The sequence below is a fragment of the Diospyros lotus genome, chromosome 6 (genome assembly GCF_014633365.1).
Source record: "Diospyros lotus cultivar Yz01 chromosome 6, ASM1463336v1, whole genome shotgun sequence".
NCBI classification, from domain to species: domain Eukaryota; kingdom Viridiplantae; phylum Streptophyta; class Magnoliopsida; order Ericales; family Ebenaceae; genus Diospyros; species Diospyros lotus.
In genome coordinates, this window is record NC_068343.1 from 1,768,528 (window position 1) to 1,791,110 (window position 22,583).

The 22,583-nt window shown below is 34.4% G+C and overlaps 1 protein-coding gene across 3 annotated transcripts; it reads left to right on the forward strand.

Moving 5' to 3' along the window:
* Positions 1-3,180: 3,180 nt before the first annotated feature.
* LOC127803849 (protein RST1) lies at positions 3,181-20,748 on the forward strand. 3 transcript variants are annotated; one of them, XM_052340420.1, is made up of 25 exons: positions 3,181-3,625; positions 4,013-4,294; positions 4,384-4,467; positions 4,637-4,922; positions 6,580-6,821; positions 8,223-8,406; positions 8,528-8,721; positions 8,868-8,968; positions 9,151-9,226; positions 9,958-10,089; positions 10,240-10,321; positions 10,777-10,849; positions 11,749-11,917; positions 12,056-12,186; positions 12,280-12,371; positions 12,913-13,000; positions 13,079-13,301; positions 13,410-13,487; positions 14,546-14,728; positions 15,091-15,981; positions 16,081-16,377; positions 16,969-17,616; positions 18,329-18,479; positions 18,925-19,043; positions 20,101-20,748. In XM_052340420.1, the coding sequence occupies exons 1-25, from the start codon at positions 3,230-3,232 to the stop codon at positions 20,470-20,472; spliced, it is 5,574 nt and encodes a 1,857-aa protein (XP_052196380.1). In that variant the 5' UTR covers positions 3,181-3,229; the 3' UTR covers positions 20,473-20,748. The 3 variants fall into 3 exon arrangements, with proteins under 3 accessions (XP_052196380.1, XP_052196382.1, XP_052196381.1); XM_052340422.1 differs by having other exon boundaries at positions 4,637-4,916; XM_052340421.1 differs by having other exon boundaries at positions 4,640-4,922.
* Positions 20,749-22,583: the final 1,835 nt, after the last annotated feature.

Below are 22,583 nucleotides of genomic sequence, written 5' to 3' on the forward strand. Positions count from 1 at the left end.
AATATTTTTTGTAAATTTATAATTTATTCAATCACTTTAATCTTGACAATTAGGTCTAAATTGATTCAATTGAGTGCAATTTCAAATATGTAAAATCAAGTGTGTTAATGCTACTTACCATATTAAGTGTCATATAATAATAATATTTACGAGACTCGCGTGTATATTTAAATAATAAAAAAGTAATCTATTTACTTTTTTATTTTGTTAGTTATGTGTATATATACAAGTCTCACAATAAATTATTATTATATGATGTTTGATATGTCAAATTAATATAAACGTATTATCTCATAATTAATTTTATCTGTTGAATAAAATTATATTAAATAGAGCCAATTAAACTTAATTTTAAAAATAAAAAAGAAGGTTAAATAAAAATACAAATTCGTCAAAATAATTGGACAAACCCCTTGTTCGTTCCCTTATTAGATAAATTGTTTTTGTTTTTTTTAAATAATCAAATTTTTGTGGACCATCTCTCTTAAAAAGTTAAAAACCCAAATGAAATTACGGCCCATGTAAAGTTTCGGCCCACATTCAGTCGACTGTAATTTTTCATTTATTTTCCCAGCTGAACATGAGAAACGAGGCCCATAACCCAATAGCTTGATGGGCCTTTAATTTGTCCGCCCAATTATCCTTTACTCGCTTTACAATGAAGGTGTAAATGGGCTGAATGGATCAAAATCGAGTCCAGAAGCTGGCAATTTATTAAGAGATGTCAAATCACCCTGATGGCAATTCGAAAATTTAGGCTGATTATCTTTGTATTTTAATTTTAAATTTTATATTTTGAGTATTTATTTTAAAATTATTGAAAACGTATTTTTTTATCTATAATATTTTTTATAATTTTAAAATTTATAATATATTTGTGAAAACAATCAAAATAGTTATTTTGAGTTTTCTATACAAATTTATTTATTTTTTAAATATGAAAATAAACATATTTTATATGTCTTTAAATTTTGAAAACATTATAAAAACAAGATAACAGGACTTCAATTTTTAATTGATGTCCTTTCGTTGATTTTTCTTAAATTGCATTGATTTATCATAAATATTTCATGTCATTTAGAATTTAATTATTAATTACGTTCAATAACCTCTTCTAAGCATTAAAATATCAAGTGAATAAGAATGTAAAAATGATGAAATGACTTCTTATTATATTTTTTTTTTGTGTAAATCAAATTTAATAACACAAAAAAACACACAAACATTTACAAGAGTCACCCGAGACATATCTCACTAAAAAAAAAACAAGACAACACTCACAATAAAATATAACAAAAATGCAAAAAACATAAAACAAGTTAAAAAAACGCAAAGCTAAATAATACTAGAATAACAATAACAATCACACAAGTGCTTGAGAATAGCGTTAGGCAAGGTTGTTAAAATCGGAATTTTAAGTGAGATCGACAAAGGGTCTATAAAATCGGATCGTAAAATCGTAAGATTTTAGAAATAATTAAAAATATCCTTTAATTTTTGTAAATATATGTTTATAATAATATAATTTTGTAGAAAATAAATTAATATTATTTAATAACTTGATTATTCCTTATTATAATTCAAAAAATGATACTTCCCAAATATAGCTAAAAAACTAGCAAGTTAGTATAGGCAATTTAGAAGCAAAATATAAGTAATTTAGAGGTAAAATATAGCTTAAAATTCTTTAGAGGATACTTCCAATGTCTTCTATTAGATTTAGATTACAATTTTTTCTTGATTTAACATTGATTAAATCAAATAATATCCCAATTTGGGGTTGGGTGGTCCATTAATTAATTACTTGTTTGTCTTGATTTACTTATGCAATCAATGTTAAATCAAGTAAAAATTATAATTTAAATCAAGTAAATTGGAACTTATGCAATTAATGTTAGATGCTATATGACATTGAAATTTATGTAATTAATGTTAAATCAAGTTCCAATTTAGAGGCAAAATATAACAATTCATTGCATAAGTTTCAATGTCAGATGCTATGTGACATTGAGACGTTGGAAGCATCCTCTAAATTACAACTTAAATCAATAGAGGTATTTGAATCGTAAAATTGTTTGGGGATCTCTGAAGCGTAAAATCGTACGTGTAAAATCGAGATTTTATAGGATTTTATCCCAAATTGAATTTTACATGGGATTTGAATCGTTTGGGAGTCTTCAAATTATAAAATCGTAAAATCGTACGCGTAAAATCGAGATTCTAACAACAAGAGATAAATTGAGTCATAAACTACTCTTATACAATGCTCTCGTCAAATTATGGAGAAAATAATAGAATAAAGAGACTGAAACATAAACGAGCAACAACGGGAGGTGATCCTGATAGGAGGAAAAAACAAAATGATAACTTAGCCAGACTTACAAATACACAAAAGTCAACCAAAAATTTAATAGCATATGATAAAATAAAATAACAATAGAACTAACGCAAATAAGAAGGCGATAAACTAATAATTTTTGCAATCACTTTGTTTGTTATATTTATACGACTTACTTTCAATTATAAATGATGGATTTGGATATATTATTCAAAATGTTAATTTGGTCTATAAATAATCTACATAAGAATTTGAAATTTATTTTACAAGTTGAGCTTAACCCCGCTTATTATTATAGTAAATTAAGTTAAATTTCACTTGCTATTTATATAAGTTAAAGTTAAGCTTAATTTATTGGGACTTGTGTCTAATTCGTCGACGGGACTCAAATCTTAGATTCGACTTAAGTGGAATTTTAATTTTATAAAATATAAAATTATAAATAGTGTAATTTCAAATTAAAATTATTAATACTTATTTAATAATTCAAATATTTTAAAATGATTAAAAATTAAATAACTAAAATATTTTAAAAAATTATACAGACAGAGTTATAAACTCACAACTAATAAATCCCCCAATAACTCATATTTCATATAAAATCTTACAGTTTTTTGTAAAAAAAAATTGATAATATCACATATAAAAGATATAATTTTTTAAAAGCATGTGACTATTAAAGGTTTTAATTTTCAACTTTGAATTCTATATTCTAAATTTTGTATTTTACAAGTAGAATTTAGATTTTAAATGTATTATATCTTAAATATTAATTAAATAAATACATTTAAAAATCATTTTTAAATCTTATACGCATGTGACCAGTAAAGGTTTTCCGGCACCGTCAAAACAGCTCAGAAGACGTCGGAGGGAGGGTTTCTGTCTCCCGCCATGGACTCCTCGTATTCCTCTCTGCTCGAGAGAACTCGGCATCCTCAGCCATCACTGCAAAGGTTCGCCGTAATCTCAATCTTCGAAAAGCTCCGATCAGTCCCGCCGACCCTGGGCTGCGACTCCGGCCCCGAACGAGACGTTATCTCCCAGTGCCTCCGCTCGACTTCACCAGCCGTCGTCGACCAGTCGGTTCGAGAGCTCTGCCGCCTCGTGAAGGACTCCAAATTCGATCTGTCCCGCGGCTTGTTGGAACTTCAGTCTGCACTCGAAGGTTGCGATTCACGCTTCGTAGATGTGTTCGTTAAAGGTATAGGGTTTCTCGTCAGGCATGGGTTTCAAAAAAATAGCTCGTCGTTTCGGTTTTACTCGTCGGAGACTCATCCTTTTGTTAAGGTAAGAGTATCAGTCCACTGGAGCACATTAACTCTGAATTAACTGTTTGGTTTTCTATCTCCCAAGTCCTCATCCGTGGATAAACCAATTATGGATTGGCTCATTTGTGAATTAACTGAATTTGTTTTCTGTTTGGTTTTCATCTATGTATTGGTCATTTGTGAATTGAACAATTTTGCTTTTCGGGTATTTCTTTTTGCATATTTGTTGGCGCCCACATGAATGTTAATTTAACTAGGTTTAAATCTTCTCATTTTGTATAGATCGTCTCAAATGTGCAACTGAGTGCCCTTCGTTGATATGCCCCTGACTCTGTTAACAATTTTATAATGATTGTTAAAACATTTTGCTATTGCTATTCGGGTTTGATGGGTTTGCGGGTTGCAGGTTCTTTCTTGCCGAAGGGAGGTACAGCCTGAACTTGCGCAACAAGTGCTTCTGTTCATGGCGCAGAACAAGCAATTGGGAATAGTGAAAGTCTGCAACTTCTTGAGACCATTCCTGAACTTTTCAATTATTAGATTACCCTTTTCGGGTTCGTTGTCCACATTTATGAATGATTTGATATCATCAATGGCATCCATGTGCTGTTCGTTTCCTCTGGAAGCAATGCCAGTCCTTAAGTTTTTGGCAGGATCCCTAAAATATTTTCCTGGAAAGAACTCGGATGTGAGTATCACGGTTTTCCTTTAGAATAAATCTTTTAAGGTTGACATATATAGTTTTACACAACTTAATAATGTGTTGTCCTTTTGCAGGAGTTTTCAAATATTTCTTATTCAGTGGAGTGCATTTTAGGTGTCTATGTTGTGGTTTTGACACACTTGGTTGGAATGAGATCGGTATGTCTTAAATCTCACCTCATTATATCCTCTAAGCCTTTTCCACCTTCACTTCTCTTGATCTTTATTTTTGTCATAGATTTAACTGTTGAGTTCGACAATACACAATTATAGAAGTTTTATGTTGTACTTGGGATTCATCTGTCTTAATCTGTAACATTCATTTTAGCAGCTGGTTCACGAGGCTCAACTTTGTGGTGTTGAACTGGTAGAGACTGTTGTTTCACTATCTCCTGATTGTCACAAATGTTATGGTGGAGTTCAGCCTATTGTGGAAGTAATAAAGCGCGTAGTGCATGCCCAGAAAGAGCTTGGCCTGAGTTATATACCTGAACTGTCAACAGTAACGTTATCCTTGTTTACAACTTTGTTACAGTCTGAGCTTGAACATGAACAGCTATCTATCTTGAAGCTGCTTCACTTCCTTCTGAAATGGAAAAATGAAAATGGTATTGGTATTGCTTCTACTTTGATTTAATTAATCACGTACATCTTTTACTAGCACGGGAATGGGCTGGATGGCTCTCAGTTTGGTGCAACACTGTTGATGCTTGCACCCTATTATTTGATACATATTTATGTTGTGAAATCTAATTATATATGATTATGAGTCTCAATTTGTCAACTTCTCTTTGATTGTGGATTGGATAATCCCCTTATTACTTTTGGCATTGAAGTTATTATTCCTCACAGTTGATCCAAAGATCAGATAAAAGAGGAAGGCTATGTAAAGTAGCCAACAGCTAGTGTAGCTATCATCAGATACTTTAAACTTGGACGAGATGATTGGTGAGCTAGAATCTAGGTAGCTGATTCAACCTTGTGGGATTACTTCTTGTTGTTTTCATTCACCGCCCCTACTGAAAGTGTTAATAGTAGCTAAAATAGGCGATGGCTTTAATGACTATGGGGAATTAGATACAGAGAACTAGCAGCAGCGGCAGCAGGTTTATTCAATTGGTAATTAGTATCCACTAGCACTTCTAATTTGCCTGTCCAAGTTGGAAAATGGACACTGCTGAGTGTAGTTTCCAAAATATATAAAAATAAACTGGCTTGATAAGTGGAATGATTCTCTCTCTGGGTGGACAATTAGAATCACTCAGTTTTTAGAGGGCAATGCTGCTTGGGCATGATTAAGGAGCTTCCTCTCATGAGGAATTGTCATCTTTCCTTGGAGTGGGTTTATTATGGCCTTGTCATTGTAATGGTGCCCATCAACACGAGGTTATTGTTTCTGTTGTTTAGAATTCAGTATAGTTTATGCTGGGCCCTCTGGGCCTATATTCAACAAATATTTACTACATTTGCATCATATGCAGGCATGTGCCATGTATAGGGCATCTTAAGTTACTATTTCCTAAAGAGAAGTTGACAAATTGAGACTCATAATCACAGCGATTTTCATTTTCTTTGGCTAATGAAGTATATGGGCCTATTATCTGGGTATTGCCTCAAGGGGATGGCTCAAACTGAGGAATCCTGCTTCTTAACATGGGTTTGCAGCAAAGTTTAGAAAATCGGACTGATGTATTGAACCGGAAAAGTGACTGTTCACGGAGGTTGAGCCAAAATGTATTTTTGTAAAATAAATAAATAAATTAATATTAATTAATTTAAAACATTTAAAAAATAAAATTCATTATATAATTCTTAAATAGATTTAGAAATGTATTAAGCAACATTGCCTATAATTAGAAAAAAGTTTATACAACAATATTAATATAAATCTATGATAAAAATAAATAAAACTGAAGATCAAATATTTAAATTACAAATAAAAAATTAGAAAAAAATAATGCATATATTAACAAAAGGATAGATGTTATCTAGATAGTGGACATCAACTCATTCCAAATATCTCAAATTATTATTATATTATTTTACATTTAAAAATAAAATAGAGAAACAAAAAAAAGAGAGAGAAAAAACACCTCAAACTGTTCACTTCCAGTTCACTAAAAAACCAGCTGGGTCAGCTACATGAATTTTAGACCTCCAGCCACCACTTTGCACATGATGTATACTGGATTTTCTTGTCCTAGCTTTGTGCTTTATTCTTGTTCCAATTTTCCTCCGCTGACAAAATGCATTCATTTACTTACTTTGCAGGACATGTGGCCGCAATTAATTTGAGAGAAGAGCTCTTATTCATATTTCCTGTCATCAACCTTGTCTCATCTCCTTCTAAGTCTATTAAACAAGAAGCATCTGATATCCTTTCCATGTTGGAATCGCCTTTAGTGAACTTGCTGGTTGCTTCCAAGAAGAAAATGCACATGCCAGGAAAATTTCCATCTATTAGCAGACCTGAAACTATTATTTTTAGGCTTCTACAGTATTTATGGACTCAGGTCTGGCTTCCATTACTTATAGCAGAAAGTTATATGTAACTTCTTCATTTCTCAACATTTTTCTGATGATTTCAAGAATTGAGTGGCTCTGGACTGCATATTTTCTTGTTTGATAAGTACTTTTGATGCCTATATCTGCACTTTGCATAATTTATCAGTTGTTTTTAGTTCTCGAAACTTATTTTCATATATCTGGCAGGCATGCACTAAATTGATACTAAGCTGTCTGCTCAATGATTGTGCAGCTTGATAACTTTTGGAGAAAAAGGCCCAAGTGGCCTGCTAACTTTCTGATTTTGGTTAGTTTAGTCCTCGAACATTTTTTTGGCTCAAATTTACCTTTGAACTTTTCAAAATGGTTAACTCTGCCCCTGAAACGCTAGTTCTTTTAAGCTCAGGTTCACCTCTGGATTAAACCATTTGAAAAGTCCAGGGGTGAAGAGTCAAAAAAAAGTTCAGGGGCTAAATTGACAAAAATTGAAAAGTTCATTTCTAATTGGCCTTTTCCCGCAACACTTTCATTTGTATTTGATGGGTCTTATTAGGAATCTGCTAAATGGAATTGTAGCTGTTGCTTGTATGAAATAATTGGCATCCTCTAATATCTAGAAACCTTAATGTCTTTTACAACACTTTGAAGTAGAATGGCCTAAAACATTTAATTCTTTTTTGTTAACTGGAGATCATTACACAAACATTAAAATATTTGTCATCAAATCTCTTGGAGATTCCATTATTGTAAATAATGGGTTATGAATTGAAAATATTCCTATATTGAGGGACCGGAGATACTCAATGTTGACATGAAACTTTTGGAGTTTGCAGTGTGCATTTTGATTGACATTGTGGGCAGGCATGAAAGTTTAGAGGTATTTCCTCGGCTGGTTCTTTGGAGTTTCCATTTGTTCCCGAGAACTGAGAAAAAATGCTCACAATTTTTTTTTTTTTTTTTATCATTTTTGAATTTCTTATATTATCATCCTACTGCCTCAACTGCATTTGTACCTTGATTGGAAAGAGCAAGAAGTTTGGCTACTGAACACTCATCCATTGCATCACATTTCTTTTATCAATTCCTTATTGCAAATATTCTTCTTTGTTTGGTCAATTACTAAATTCTTTCTTGTCTTGTGCCTTATTCTCAACTTATGCTGACGGAACGTGTAGTCTCACTTTATAGTAACTTTAACCTTTGAGATCATGTGAGTTGGATCTGGAATTTAATGTTATATCTTTAACTTGTGAGTATTTGGATATCTACCAGAAGAAGCAATTTTGATGAATGAGGGATATGAATTTCATATGGCAGTCAGGGTTTAGCGTTTAAGATATGATATCTGGGTCCTATGTTTCTTTCTATGTGGCCCTAATAAATTTGCTTTTATGTTCCATATTTTCCAGGATAAACCATGGCTGCCCAGTTTTTATTTTCTGAATTTTGCCTTTAATGATGGAAGCAATGCAAAAAATATGCTCAGTGTACCAAAAACCTGGATGTCCGTGCTGAGGGAACACGCGCTGTCTATTGTTGAGCGAAGGAAGTCCTCACTACCTATATCTCGGTCTCAAGAGACCTTTCTTGCTGGTAAATGCTATCATATCTTTTAAGTAGAGATTATTAGTTTACAATAACTGTCACTGGTTTGGTATATGTGCTGTCTTAGGGTGGAACTAACTTTTTACTTATATATATATATTTTTTGTAGAAATGCCTGTGTTACTAAGTGCAATTGCTAGCATCTTGGTCATGCATGGTACAATGGGAAGTTCAGCTGTAGATTTCTTGGCGGTTGTTGGCATTATGGATCCTAAGCTTGGTGTTCCATTGTTGCTAGCCATTTTATTCTACAACAATATATTTTCTGGTAAATACAAAGACATCAACTTTCATAACATGTTGGTAAGTTCTAAATTTGAGCTTAATCCCATTTGTCATGTACTTGATGCAAGTTACACAAGCTCTTATGTTTGCTCTACTACTACTACTACTACTACTACCACCCAAGCTCTTATGTTGCAATAAGATGTTCAGAAACTTGGATGCAGATAAAACTTATGGGCATTCTCCCATCACTTGCTTCTCATTCTGCGATGATACCGCTCATTATCCAGACTATTTTGCCCATGCTTCAAAAGGATGCAAAACCGTATGTTCCTTCTGGAAATTATACATGTCTGGATAGTTGCAGTGTATTAAATTGTTCTTAAAAATGTTAGCATTCTTCACAATGTCATCTTATTGAATTTTGTATGTATAATATTTCAATTTGTTGCTTTCATAAAAAAATTATTCTACTGCAATCTTGATGGTTATTTATCTCATACCTAGAGTTTTATATGCTACTGCTACGCGCTTGCTTTGCAAGACCTGGGATATCAATGATCGTGTGTTTGGGACTTTGCAGGTAAAATTTTTGTTCTGCTTTATCTCTTTTTGTGTCCTGCAATGCAATTATTCTTATACTAGTGAAGCTAGATAGTGTGATGGAAAGAATAGAACATCAAGATTTATGAAATCAAATTTGGATATTTATGACACCAGGTATTTATATTTTTTTCTATACTAATGTATTAGCTACTTGGGGATGCCATTACCATAGTTTGTAGAACATGTAATTAAACTACTTTTTGACTTGTTTGGGGGTTTATTTTGATCTCTAATTTAGCTGTTTTTTTAAATCTACATGATTCCCTCAGTCATCTTACTTTTCATTTTATTGAAAAAGTAGGCTATTCCCTGGTTAAATGTACAACTATTCAGTTGTGATTATGGGTAATATCATCGAGAAACTGGTTTCTGGCTTGTGATATTTGTGCAACATTAAACCTCTGGGCATGACAGCCTATTGAACAACACTTTCACAGTTAGTGTTTGAATTTCTCTCTGAACACAATGGTAGTAATACTTATTGCATTCTATAATTTTTTCTTACATATTTTCTTTTCTATTACATGCTCTTTTTTAAAGTTTTCAAAAGGATCCACAAGAACACCTGTGTAGCATTGTATATGAAACCGACAAATAATAATTATACCTGTCTGGTATTAGTGACTAGCATTGTCCATCACTACACCCTTTCTTTTAATCTTCTTGTTGATATGTCTCCTGTAATTGTTCCCTTGTTCTTGTTGGTAGGGAGTATTGCACCCGCAAGGTTTCACTAAGTTCATGTCTGAAAGAAGTATCTGTGTAAGCATGGCTGCTTCTGTGCGGGATGTTTGCAGGAAAAATCCTGATAGGGGTGTGGATCTTATCCTTTCTGTTTCAGTGGGTATCTCCATGAACTTCTTTCTGTTTTTCTTAAGTTATATTTATGTGCTTGTGTATCTCGATTAATTCTTTTTGTGGGGAGTGGGGTGGGGGAGGGAGGGTTTGCATACCACTTCAAGCTCTCTAACTTCACCTTTGAATCAACAGGCTTGCATTGAGAGCCAAGACCCTGTAGTTCAAGCTCTTGGTTTTCAAAGTCTTTCCCATCTTTGTGAGGCTGATGCAATTGGTATGCTATTGTACTTTATCAACAGGTTATCTTCTTTTATTGCTATTGTACTTTGCGTTTGGGTTGAATATTCCCCTTGACACTTTTAGTGTTGAAGGTATTCTTCCTTGTTACAGCCGCTTTCAAGCCCAAATAAAGGAGGGCTGCAATAGGTAGTTGACAGCCAGTATAAAAATTGTTGGATTTTTCAACATGTATTCTAGGCAAATTTATGCAGCCAACCCCGCCGGGAGGATTATTCTTGTGATGATGATGATAACAGTTATCTGCTAGTGATCTCTTTTATGATACAAAGTTAATGCTGACTGTTAGTGTAGTTCCTAATTCCTTTTTGTAATGTTTTTTGACATTTTGAATCATACCTTCAATGATCTGCTAATAGTCGCTCTCCATCTCTGTGTACACACACACACTAGACACTCCATTTTTTACTTATAAAAAAAATGACATTGCAGATTTCTACACTGCTTGGGCTGTTATCTGCCAGCATGTGCTTAACTCCTCCAAAGACCCGCATGTTGCTTACAGGTTAGTATGCATGGCTTTTGTATAATTTCTTTTAAAAAATTATTTTGTTCTTGAACTTTGAACTTCTTTTGATGCTTGTTATGACTGTTCTTTTGTTGTACTTAGCACCATCTTATTGTTTTTATTATTTTTGAAGAAAATGTGGAGGATTTTGGAAGTACTACTGACCTCCAATTTAGAGGAATTATAAAGTATAGGGCATTCTATTTTCTTGGCTTTGTTATCCCACGACATGCACACACACAAAAAGAAAAGAAAAGAAAAAGAAAAACAACACAATTGCAACAGAGAAATAAAAAGAGAAAGATGGCATCTGCTTGTTATGACAGGAAGCTGAAATTGGTTGAACATAATTTGGTGGAGGGTGGAGATGGTCTGTTATTTCTCATCCCTTTCAACTGTGAATTCTTGGAAAAGCAAGCATGTTGGTTTGCCAAATTGCTTGACAACTTGGTACTTCAATCGACTTCTGTAGTATTAAGAATATTTATTTGATTTCACTGACCAATTTGTAAGAGAATCCCTCTTGCATGTTTTATGGGTTAATGAAAACAGGATTAGAGAACATTTGTAAAACCTGTAGCAATGTTTTATGATTTGATGACTTTTACTTTGGATGCCTTAATAGGCAGAAAGAATTCTTGGACTGTTGTTGATTTTATGGAATTACAGGTTTCGGTCCATTTGCATATGCCTTCTGACCCATTTTCTCCTTATTATATATTTATTTATCAAAACGATATAAAAACCATACCTATGTAAGCACTCCTTAAATACTGAATTCAATGCTTGCTTAATATTTTTCAAGGTTATTCTTGTTGATCATATGATTAAGCATTCTCCTGATATTTGTTCAAATATTGACAGTTGATACACTGATAATTTCATTTTATGGGCAGCACATGTCTTCTTTTAAGATGGGGTGCAATGGATGCCAATGCATATCCTGAAGCTTCAAGAACTGTTCTGCAAATATTATGGGGTGTTGGCACCTCTGGACACCATGGTCAAGAATCTGTATGGGCAAAGGCCAGGGTCGCGGCTTTTGATGCATTAACTCATTATGAGGTTGGTTTCGTCAAAGCTTATATCATATGTGTTGACTCATTCTTTCTTGGAACTTTCTTTTATTTCCCTGTATTTTGTTTGGGTTAAGCTCGGTTAATAATTTTTATGTTTTACTTTAATCAAAATGTGTTTCTTCAGGTGCTAGAAATTCAGAAAAGCATTCCAGATTTTAAGAAAAAGAACATGGAGCTGTTTACATCCGAGACTGACCCTGAAGTACTAAGGGCTATGGAAGCTTTTGAAGTCAAGATTATGACATATGAGCACACGTAATGAAGAATAATTCTTGGTTGTCTTTCTGCTTAATGTTGGAGTAAATGATTGAAGCTGGTAACTAATGACGTTTTATCATTTTTCTTCAGCACAAGGCGAAGATTTGTGAAGGAGAAAAGAGTTGCTGGAAGCAAAATTGAGAAGTTGTTGGAAGTTTTCCCCCGGGCTATTTTTGCTTCAGGTATCAACTGAATTCTGTGAAGCCTTTGTTTGTGTCTTCCCAATAAAATGCTACTCTCTTTCTATTCTCCTTTTTGTTAGAAATAACTTTAAGAATAAGAGCAAGTTTTTGGAGTATCATCTTTGTGGCATCTTATGATTGTTTTTCTGCATGCTAAGTCTCTTGATACCACATATTGCTAGGACATAGCCAGTAATTATGCACCTGGCTTCTTACTGTTGTTCTCTCTCTCTCTCTCTCACACACACACACGTATATATATTGTGTGTGTTTTCCTGGGTTGATTTTTGTGGTCATGAGGGCCTGGGAAAATGCTTCAGCTACGAAGGCCAGAAAGTGAAATATGCTATATTTAAAATAAAATCTTTCCGAGAGATGTAAATTTATGATGATATTTTAAGTGAGTAGGTTCAGGCAAACTAGAAAGTCTGGGTGAGGGTGGTTGATCTGATTGTGAAATACAAACTTGTCAATTTTGGTGATATGCACATTTATATATGTAATTGGGATGTCCAGAGATTTATAAACAGTTCACTTGCAGGAAATGTTGATGGAGCTAGAAAGTTACCTGGTGCAGCTCTATTTTGCCTTTCTTTGGCTCCTAAGGAAGTGATAAAGGGATATCAAAAGTAAGATTAGTATATTTATGTTTTAAAATGCGATATTTGCATGGGATTTACCATACTTTCTTATTCTGCATTGATTAGTGTTCAGGGATTACAGGAAGTGCATGCTAAATATGAGAATGCACTTGTGGAGATATCCATGTCTTTGCACCTCTCAAGAAATATTCTGATTGCACTTCTTTCACTCCAATCTTGGAAACCCTTCATGCAACGTTGGTTAAGAGCTTGTGCCATCTTCCTTGATGGTAAAGCGCCGTCAACTGTGGCGGACAAAACTTCTAAAGCTGCTAATGGTATTCTAAAGGTCTGTACCCCTCCAAAATGGATGTACTACATTATAGTCTCGTCTACCTTTGTTTGATGGATGATGCGTAAAGAATAATATAACTCTTTAACCCCTCCCATCTTTTAGATTATTAGAAGGCTAGCAGAGGAATCAATTCCTAGATCTGCAGAAAACATTGCATTAGCCATTGGTGCACTTTGTGAGGTAAGAACTTTATGCTAATGTTTACTCAAGCAGATCCCACAATCTAGTCTTGGCAGTATTAATTTCAATAACAATAATAGTATAATATTATTAATTAAAATTATTAATATTATGATATTTCATTATATAACAATTGAACACATACTTATTTAACCATTTTGATTACATTTTTCAGATTTTAAATATGAAAATAGTTTTCTGCATTAAACAATTGAATGTGTTTTCTAAATTTTCTGTAAAATGAGAAACTGGAAAACGCTTTTTTTAAAGCTAAACAGGCCTTGAGCTTTCTCCCTCTCCCTTCTCTTCTGCTTTCTTCCTTCTCCTTCTCTTGTTCTTCTCTGTTTCAGCATATGCTGCTATTGCCTGCGTCCTCCTTATTTTCTTTGCCTTTTCCTTCTCATCTCTTACAACTGCTCTATTGCTGCTTATCCTTTCTTCTTGTCAGATTCTTCCTTATTAGTTCTTCTCTCTCTCTCTCTCGTGCTTTTTGCATAAAATTCTCTCCTGTCCCTGCAGATTCCTGTTTTCTGCATCCCTTATTTTTTATTCTCCTTCTTGTCTCCTCTTTTTCCTCCTGCTATTAGATATGCGATTTTCTTCTCTGTGATCCATTCTTTGCCCCCTTCTATCACTTCTCTTTTGTTTTTATGAATCTATATGTCTAATAGGCAGTGATCTTTATGCTACATCAGTACTGCTTGTAATGTAAGAGGGGTAACTCATCCTGCAGTGTTCATGGGCTTCCAGAATGAGTGTAGAAGTGCATAATTCAATAACTTAATTTATTCTTTTCTTGCATGGCTCTGCTTGTGAATTCTGCTTCACTTTGCACACTTTCTGTTAAAATTAAGTTATAACCTCGTCCATCAATTGAAATAATAAACGTTGTAGGTGCCACAATCAAATTGGCTTTGTGTATTAAGACAATAAGCATTATGGAACCGAATTGATTGGAGTTGCTTGTAAATCATGCCTCTGAACTTTTTTCCAATTCATCAATTCTGGTTATTACGTTTGTGGTGATGTTTTTAGGCAATAATCTTCGCTATTTTTAGGTCTTGCCTCCGTCTGCCCATGCTGTTAAGTCAACTGCTTCAAAGTTCCTGCATGAGTGGCTGTTCCAGTTTGAACATGAACATCGCCAGTGGTCAGCTGCTATTTCCCTGGGATTAGTCTCAAGTTGTCTGCATGTGACTGATCACAGGCAAAAATTCCATAACATCAAAGCACTTATTGAGGTACACTGTTCTTGCTTCCTACCACAATGAGCATGTTTTTGACTACACACTTGTTTTGATGCTTTTTTCATGAAGTACTGCAATTTGATATGACTTATTCAAGTGTGACTTTCACTGCTGAATTAAACTTACTTTTTAGGCAAGTTAGTAATGAAGTTATACTTTTCTAAAAAGTAAGTGTGACTTTCAGTAATATTTATACTGTGCTACCCTCTTACTACCTCATTCTGTAATGATACTGACAATTAAAGGTTATGTCAAAGGAAATATGATTGTTATAACGTACATTAATTTTGCATCAACATATGTTAATTTTGCATCAGAAAGTAGAATTAAGCTATCAACTTTTGTCTGGCTCTCAGGTTGCATCTTGTAGCAAAAGCACCCTTGTAAAAGGAGCTTGTGGAGTTGGACTGGGGTTTTTTTGTCAAGATCTTCTTATGAAAGTAGAAGTTTCTGATGACTCCGAGTTGGAAAAAGAAAGCTACAAGATGCAGGAAGTAGATTATCTGGGAAAAATTGTTAGGGCCTTATGTCAGATGATATGTCAATTTAGTCCTTTATCTGATCTTCTAGAAAGTCTTTCTACAAATTTCCCTCTGGCTTCAGATGACACTGATTCGTATATAGCTTATGAGTCACTGGATAAGAACTATGATGATATGGAGGAAGATATATGGGGTGTTGCAGGACTTGTTCTGGGTCTGGTGAGTACTGTTGGCGCGTTATACCGAGCTGGAGCTTATGAAGTTGTGCGTAAGATTAAAGCCTTTATCATATCACAGATTCCATATTCAAATCCTTTACCTGATAACTGTTTCAGCAGTGGAAGTTTGGATGTAATGCTGTCTGTGGGGTCTTGTCTTGCTCTTCCTTATTTAGTTGCATTCTGCCAGAGAGTAGAACTGATGCATGATAATGAACTAAACCATCTGATGAGTATTTTCAGGGAGCTCATTTCTGAACTAGTGTCAGTTAAGAAATCAGGCATTTTCCATCAGAGCTTGTTGATGGCATCTAGTGTTGGAGCAGGAAACACACTTGCCTGCATTCTGAATGAAGGTGTGCATCCTTTGGAAGCTGAACTAGTAAAAGATTTGCTGGCCCTATTTCAGAAAGCTTACACCAATCCTCATCCTCCTCTTATCCATTTTGGTGGGATGCTTGGAGTTGTTAATGCATTGGGAGCAGGTGCTGGGACTTATGTTCATAATTACCCTAAAACAACTTTGCACACCACATACAACCAGAGGGTAATTTTATGTTGTTACGCTAAACAAAGCTTGGTGTTTGTTTGAGTGCTTGATTATTTAAATGGTTCTCTCTCTGTTATTCATGTTATATGTTTACAGGAATCTCTCTTAATCATTGGTCCTTTACTTTCAAGTCCTGTTTTGGAGCCTCAGTTGACATCGTTGATACAAGCGATGTTTCTTGTTACTCAAAACACAGATGATCACCAACTCCAAGAATATGCAGCATGGGCATTTTCATTTCTTCGATATAGTTTATGGTCCAGAGAATTTCAAAATGTTGAGAGTCATTCTACCAGTGATGCTGCAGATCAGAAACTGGCGGCTAAAAAATATCCGGAGGATGGCGTAGTCATGGAGCTCTCTTTGTGGCTAATGCATTTGAACTATCCGGGGGTAAGCCTCTAGATTTTATTTTGATTATTTGGAAATTCTATGGAGGCAATTCTTTCTACTGGATTTTTTAATCAGAACTGCACATAACTCTGCTAATTCTGGAGCTTCTGATAAACTTTCGCAGGTTTCAAACACAAACACACACACACACACACACATAATATTTCCCTGTTTCATGTTTGATGTGGGGCAGGGGGTGAGGGTTTCTGTCAGCTTTTATTGTCAAATTGTTAGTATTTTTATTCACTTGTGCAGAAATAATTGTTTGCTTTTTCTAACCTATTTTATGCAATACTATTAATGTTTTTTAATTCTTGTAATCCATCTACCAACTTATCTTGTGCTAACGTATTTGATGCTCCACATATTTTATAAATCTCAACATTCAGAAGTATTTGAGATTGCTGGTACTCTTAAATCAAATCATATATCAACTGATCCAACTAAAACCAGAGAACTATTTTTCCTTTTTGCTCACTCTAGTGAACTATTTATAAATCCCTTGCCTGTGTCTGTGCGGATTCGTAAAATCATTTCTCTCTGATATGTATATATATATATTTTTTTTCATTCTGGTTTTATGAACTCCAGACAGGTACCTTTTCACTTATCTATACAGTTGCAGCTGTTTTGCGGAGCCTATCACAAGCTCCAAGATTACCAGCATTGGAATGGGGAGCAATCATTAGACGATGCATGAAATATGAGGGTCAGACTGCTGAGGGTGAATTGACTCCTAAAAGAGGAATTCTCAGGGAAGAGTGCCTGCATTTTTCTTTAGCCCATGCAATCCAATTTAATCAACTCTTAAGCTTCCTTGATGAACTATCTGATCTGTCCAGGTTCAGGACACTAGAGCTGAATCTTCAATCATGGATTTTCTCTCATCTGGCAGACCTGATAAAAATATTCTCTGGTTCAAGGCTTGATAAACTTTTTGATGATGTGGCTAAGTTTTTATCTTCTTTACTTTTGGAGAACATTTGTCATGTGGAGCAGAAAAGCTTATTGCGGGTCTCATGCTGGAAGGGCCTTTCTTTTTGTATGGATGAAACTTCTCCAGACACTCAAGAGTATGTATCAAAGATGGAAAATTGCCTAGAGGTCCTCTTTTCTTCCTTGCCTCTATTGCAGTCAGCTGCTCTTCTAGGGATGGAGCAGATGCATTCAGTGGAGTGGTGTGAGGCTATTAGATGCCTTGCAAAGGCTCGGCAGGGTTGGTTATATGAATTTCTCCAGGTACCTAAGTTAGCAGTATATTTGTTCCCATATTTATGATAATTATTTTCTAAATATGTGGCTTAAATTTGTTCTCCTTTAGCCGATATCTTCAGAAGACTTCCCCCTCCCTTGTCGTGGGATAAACATATGAAAGCATCAGCCTCCTGGGATAAACATATAAAAGTACCAGGATCTCCTATGTCCTACTGGAGTAATTCTCTTAGAGATTTGTTGGTTGGTATAGGGGCACACACAACCTGGTTTGGGTTTGTGCAGAGAGTGGAAGGAACCCACCTAGGTCAGGCTCATCAATTTGAATGTTCGACCAAATTGAAAGTCCCTTGAAACTGAACCAAATCAATCTCAAGTCATCTTCAGTCACTGTTAGTTTTTATTTTATTTATCATATCTTGAAGGCCAATAGTTATCAAAATTAGAACATACATAATTTTCTGGTCTCATGGATAGGAACGTTTTTTGCCTGTTAGTAAGCTAACATATTCAGATGTCTAGGATGAATCTTACACGAGAGACAAAGGTTTTCCTTTCATTCTCTACATCACAAAGAAAAAATAATAATCAAGTAAATAAAAGGGGTAAAAAAAAGCCAGAAGAAAACTATTCTGCATAAATTTGCCCGAATAAATTTAATCTCTTATCTGCTTGTAAGCCATATCTTTGGAGCTCTACATTATTCCGCTAACTTTAACTTCTGTATGGCCCCATACAGGTTTCAGAAGGAAATTTACTGGATGGAGATGGTGACTTATCTGAGATAGTGAAAAAGATTCAAGCAAGGGCCAGGCTAGTTCAGATTGGTTCCTTCTCATTGAGTGAGCTAGGAAAACTCAAAGCTTATATATTGAACACCGGAACAGATGGTTAGTCTTCCAGAAAATGGTATCCAAGTTGGAATTGAGGAAACTACATGCAATAATCAATAAATTCAGGAAAGGGATAAGTATATTAGAAGTCCTCTAATTGTGACCAATTTCCTAATTGGGTACTTATTATATTTTATTGTTTTAAGTTCTGAAACTTCTTAAAACATATCAATTAAGTCAAGCAGTTGCTCTGTGAACAGTTGCCATCAAGTGAAAATGGGGATTTAATCAATAAAAATAGAAGAAAAATTAATTAGAAAATGTGGCAAGTTAGAGGATTTCCAATATGCTTATTCCATTCAGGAAATGGGATCTAAAAATTTTGTCTTGTTACAGAATTAAAAGTAGCTTTTTTTTTGGTTGCTCGACTCTTTTTTGGATAGCTTGTTGCTTGCCTTTTAAATTTGCTATGAAATTACATTTTGACCTTTAATCCCTGCAGTTGTTTGGAATGTTTTGGTGGAAGTTGTAAATGCTCTGCAGCATGTTGAAGGAAGTATCAAAAGGCAGTGGCTTGTGGATGCGGTGGAGATTAGCTGTGTAACAAATTACCCTTCCACTGTAGGCCCTCTATTCTTTGGATATGCTACCATTGCATATGAAACTGACGGGAATTTCCTAAAACCCTTGGCTGTTTAGTGTGGCACAGATACACAATGTGTGGTGATAGTATTCATTAAGATGTCATGCACATTTCTGAAAAAGAGTGCATATTGTAATTGAAATGTGCTGATCCTGTCTTCTGATTGACTTGTTCAACTTATTGGGATGGTCAGAACTCAGTGGCATACCTAGTCTTACTGGCAAACACTAATACCTCGATGAATTATGGCCAAAAATTGAGATGATTAGGGAGCTAGAATTCACATAGTTGACTCCACTTAGTGGGATCACGGTTTCATTTGTTGTTTCTATGCATGCTCCAACATTTGGCAACTTTAATTCAAAATGGTGATTTCAGTGAAAATCCCACTGTGTTTTCATGTTTATTTTCTTGAAGGTTATTTTAAGATGGAAAGATCAAATATGATGAACTAAAGTTTAGGACGAGAGGTTTTGGCATGATAGAACATAAAAATAGATTGGGCCACAATGTTCTGAGAAGAGAAATTTTATGTAACTAATGTTGAAGGAAACTATTTTGTATTATTTTGTTGTCTTAACTGTTCAAGAAAATTGTTTCACAAATACCTTAGAATGTAATGGTAACCTATATAATTCTAGCCTTCTCTAACCACATTTTAATGCACATAGGTATCCAGTTATTTTTCAGCTGTCAATCCCTGTTTATGGTAATGATACTGGAATGTCAGTTGTATATTTTTGGATGTCATTTTAAAGAGTGCCAGATTTTTTTCTTCTCCTCTTATTGATTATATTAAGTTGTTGAAAAACCAGTTTTCCATGAATTCATTCTGTTATGAAATGGCTTATACCCCGGTCTCTTTTTTTGGGGTTTGTTGTGTCCCTCTTTATTTTCAATTTTTTCAATATGTTATCTTCTTCCTTACGACCGTATTCGTTTATGATGATAAACTAGCATCAATGAGAGGTCCATTCTCCTTGCCTTCAACTGGAATCCAGTTTGAAATTGCACTAATATTTCTCGCTTGCACAGGCTCTGCGGTTTCTAGGTCTGCTCTGTGGTAGCTGGTCAAAGTATATGCCTCTCCTGATTGTGGACCAACACACAGTGCTGGGAGACCTACCGGTTACCCTTTCATCTCTTCTATCAGATAGCAGCTGGGGAGGTGTTGCCGAATCTGTGGCTTTGTCTTTGTGGGCGTCAACAGAAAGAATTTATGATTGGGCTATGCGCATTAGACGAGGTGATGATTCGCCCGGCCCACAGCCGGTTGACAGCAGTGAGAATCATATGGCTGATTTCCTGCTGCTGGTGATGCATCAGGCTTGTGTTTCTTTGAAAGATTATTTGCCTCCTGAGAAGCAGCTCAGACTTGCCAATTTGGTCCTCCCCTCAATTCTATAACATTTCTGACAATGCCTTGGACTTGCAATGTCCTTGTCACAACCCTGGATTTTTGTACTTAGAATGTTACCTTTTCATCTACTGTTGTTACTTTGTTCTCAGCTGAAAGTGATTTTAGATTGAGAAGTTTCCTAACATGACCTTGCAGATTTATGGTTCTAACAGGACTTGAAATTATAGGACAAGATTGCACTGTGTGATGATTATAATGAGATTTCCATGCTATATTGGGATGTCAAGAAATTAAGGCAGAATAGGAATCTCTTTTCCAGGCTAGACTTGTTCTGGGTTTTTGGGCACTTCTCAGATCCCTTCAGGAAAGTATTTCAGCTCTTGACCCATTATTTTTTCATTTTCTTTTTTAAAGATTGTTCTTTTCTAATGCATCATTGTTGAACTTGATTGTTAAGTTGTAAGACCCTTTAATTCTGTTATTCCTAGGGATTGCAAGTCTCCAGTTAACCTGAGGAGGCCATGATCAGTGCCAGTGCCAGTGGTTAAATCAAGTGGCTTAAAACATGGTCAAATTCATAGTTTTTTTCCATTACTTTCATGTTTTTGTTTTTCATATAATTATTTCAATTTTGTGTTGTTTTGATTATAAATTTAATTTTTTAATCAATTTAATATTTATATTTTGACAATTTTTTATGTGATAATTCGAATATTTTGTTTTTTCAATTACACTTTTAGATTTATATTTTTTAGTGAGTTTAACTATTATAGATAAAAAAAAAGATAAAATGAGATGATAAAATATGTCATACTTTGTTTATGTAAAGTATATAGATTAAATTGATAAAAAAAATTAATAATGTAATTAAAATAATGAAATGTTTAAATTATCGTATAAAAAATATAAAAATATAGGAATTAAATTGATTAAAAATATAATTTTAGGAGTATAATTAAAATTATAAAAAGATAAAAAAATAAAAAAATATAAATATAAATTTGACCCTTAACTTGCTATGGTACTGTCATGGAATTTGCTTTTTTTTTAAATTTTATTAAAACAAAATTAACACTATTTTAAAAAATATGAAATTAGTAAACACACTTTTCAAACTATTTATTATGTTATATCTTACTGGACCGTGTTATTTTTCCTCCAGCATGATACGGGAAAATTGTGATTTTTAATGTATAAATACATTATATTTTAAAATATTTATTTAATTAATTAGATCATTTGAAAATTAAAAAAATGCAATAATATTCATTATTTAAAAATTACTCAACTTATTAATGGCATCTTTAAATTTTGTCGTGCCAACGATATTGCTATGATGATTGCAAAAGATATGTTCGTAAAATATGAACAAAATATTAATTTTTATATAAAATATTCGGCTCGTACAAATGTCGGTCAATCATCAATGTAATTGCCAGTGGGCCGACTTGGTCAAATACAAAATGTAAGGGTATTTAGGTAATTCTCGAACTTTCGACTTGACGGAATGTGAAGTGGATCACCATTTTGACTTCAGGAAATTCTATTGGTAGCCCGACAAATTACTCTTCATAGCTCACTCTATGCAAAATTATGCATTAATTTTCAAATTCCCATTTTAATTCCAATCCATTACCTCTTCCGACCACAGCCTCAACTCTTTTTTTTTCTCCCGCACCATATACATATATACACACACAAACACATACACCATATATATATATATACACACACGATTTCATGGCCGTGGCCATGGAAGCCCACCCACCTCGCGGAGAGAGAGAGTGTGGGTCGGCCATGGCCGACCCACTGTGTGTGTATATATATATATAATCTTCGCACCTCGCGGTGTAGAGGTTCCATGGCCGCGGTCGTGTGTGTGTGTGTATATATATATATATATATAAATGTGTGTGTGGGTCGGCCATGGCCGACCCCCTCTCTCTCTCTTAGCGAGGTGGGTGGGCTTCCATGGCTGCGGTTGCCATGGCCACGACCATGAAATCGTGTGTGTATATATATATGTGTGTGTGTGTGTGTGCGAGTGTGTGTATATATATATATATGGTGTATGTGTTTGTGTGTGTATATGTGTATATGGTGCGGGAGAAAAAGAGAGAGCTGAGGTGGTGGTCGAAGGAGGTAATGGGTTGGGGTT

Coding starts and splice junctions, on each gene's coding strand:
- LOC127803849 (XM_052340420.1), top strand. CDS start 3,230: ATGGACTCCTCGTATTCCTCTCTGCTCGAGAGAACTCGGCATCCTCAG. Junction 4,923..6,579: donor GAAAAATGAAAATGGTATTG/GTATTGCTTCTA, acceptor CTTACTTTGCAG/GACATGTGGCCGCAATTAAT. Junction 12,372..12,912: donor CCGGGCTATTTTTGCTTCAG/GTATCAACTGAA, acceptor GTTCACTTGCAG/GAAATGTTGATGGAGCTAGA.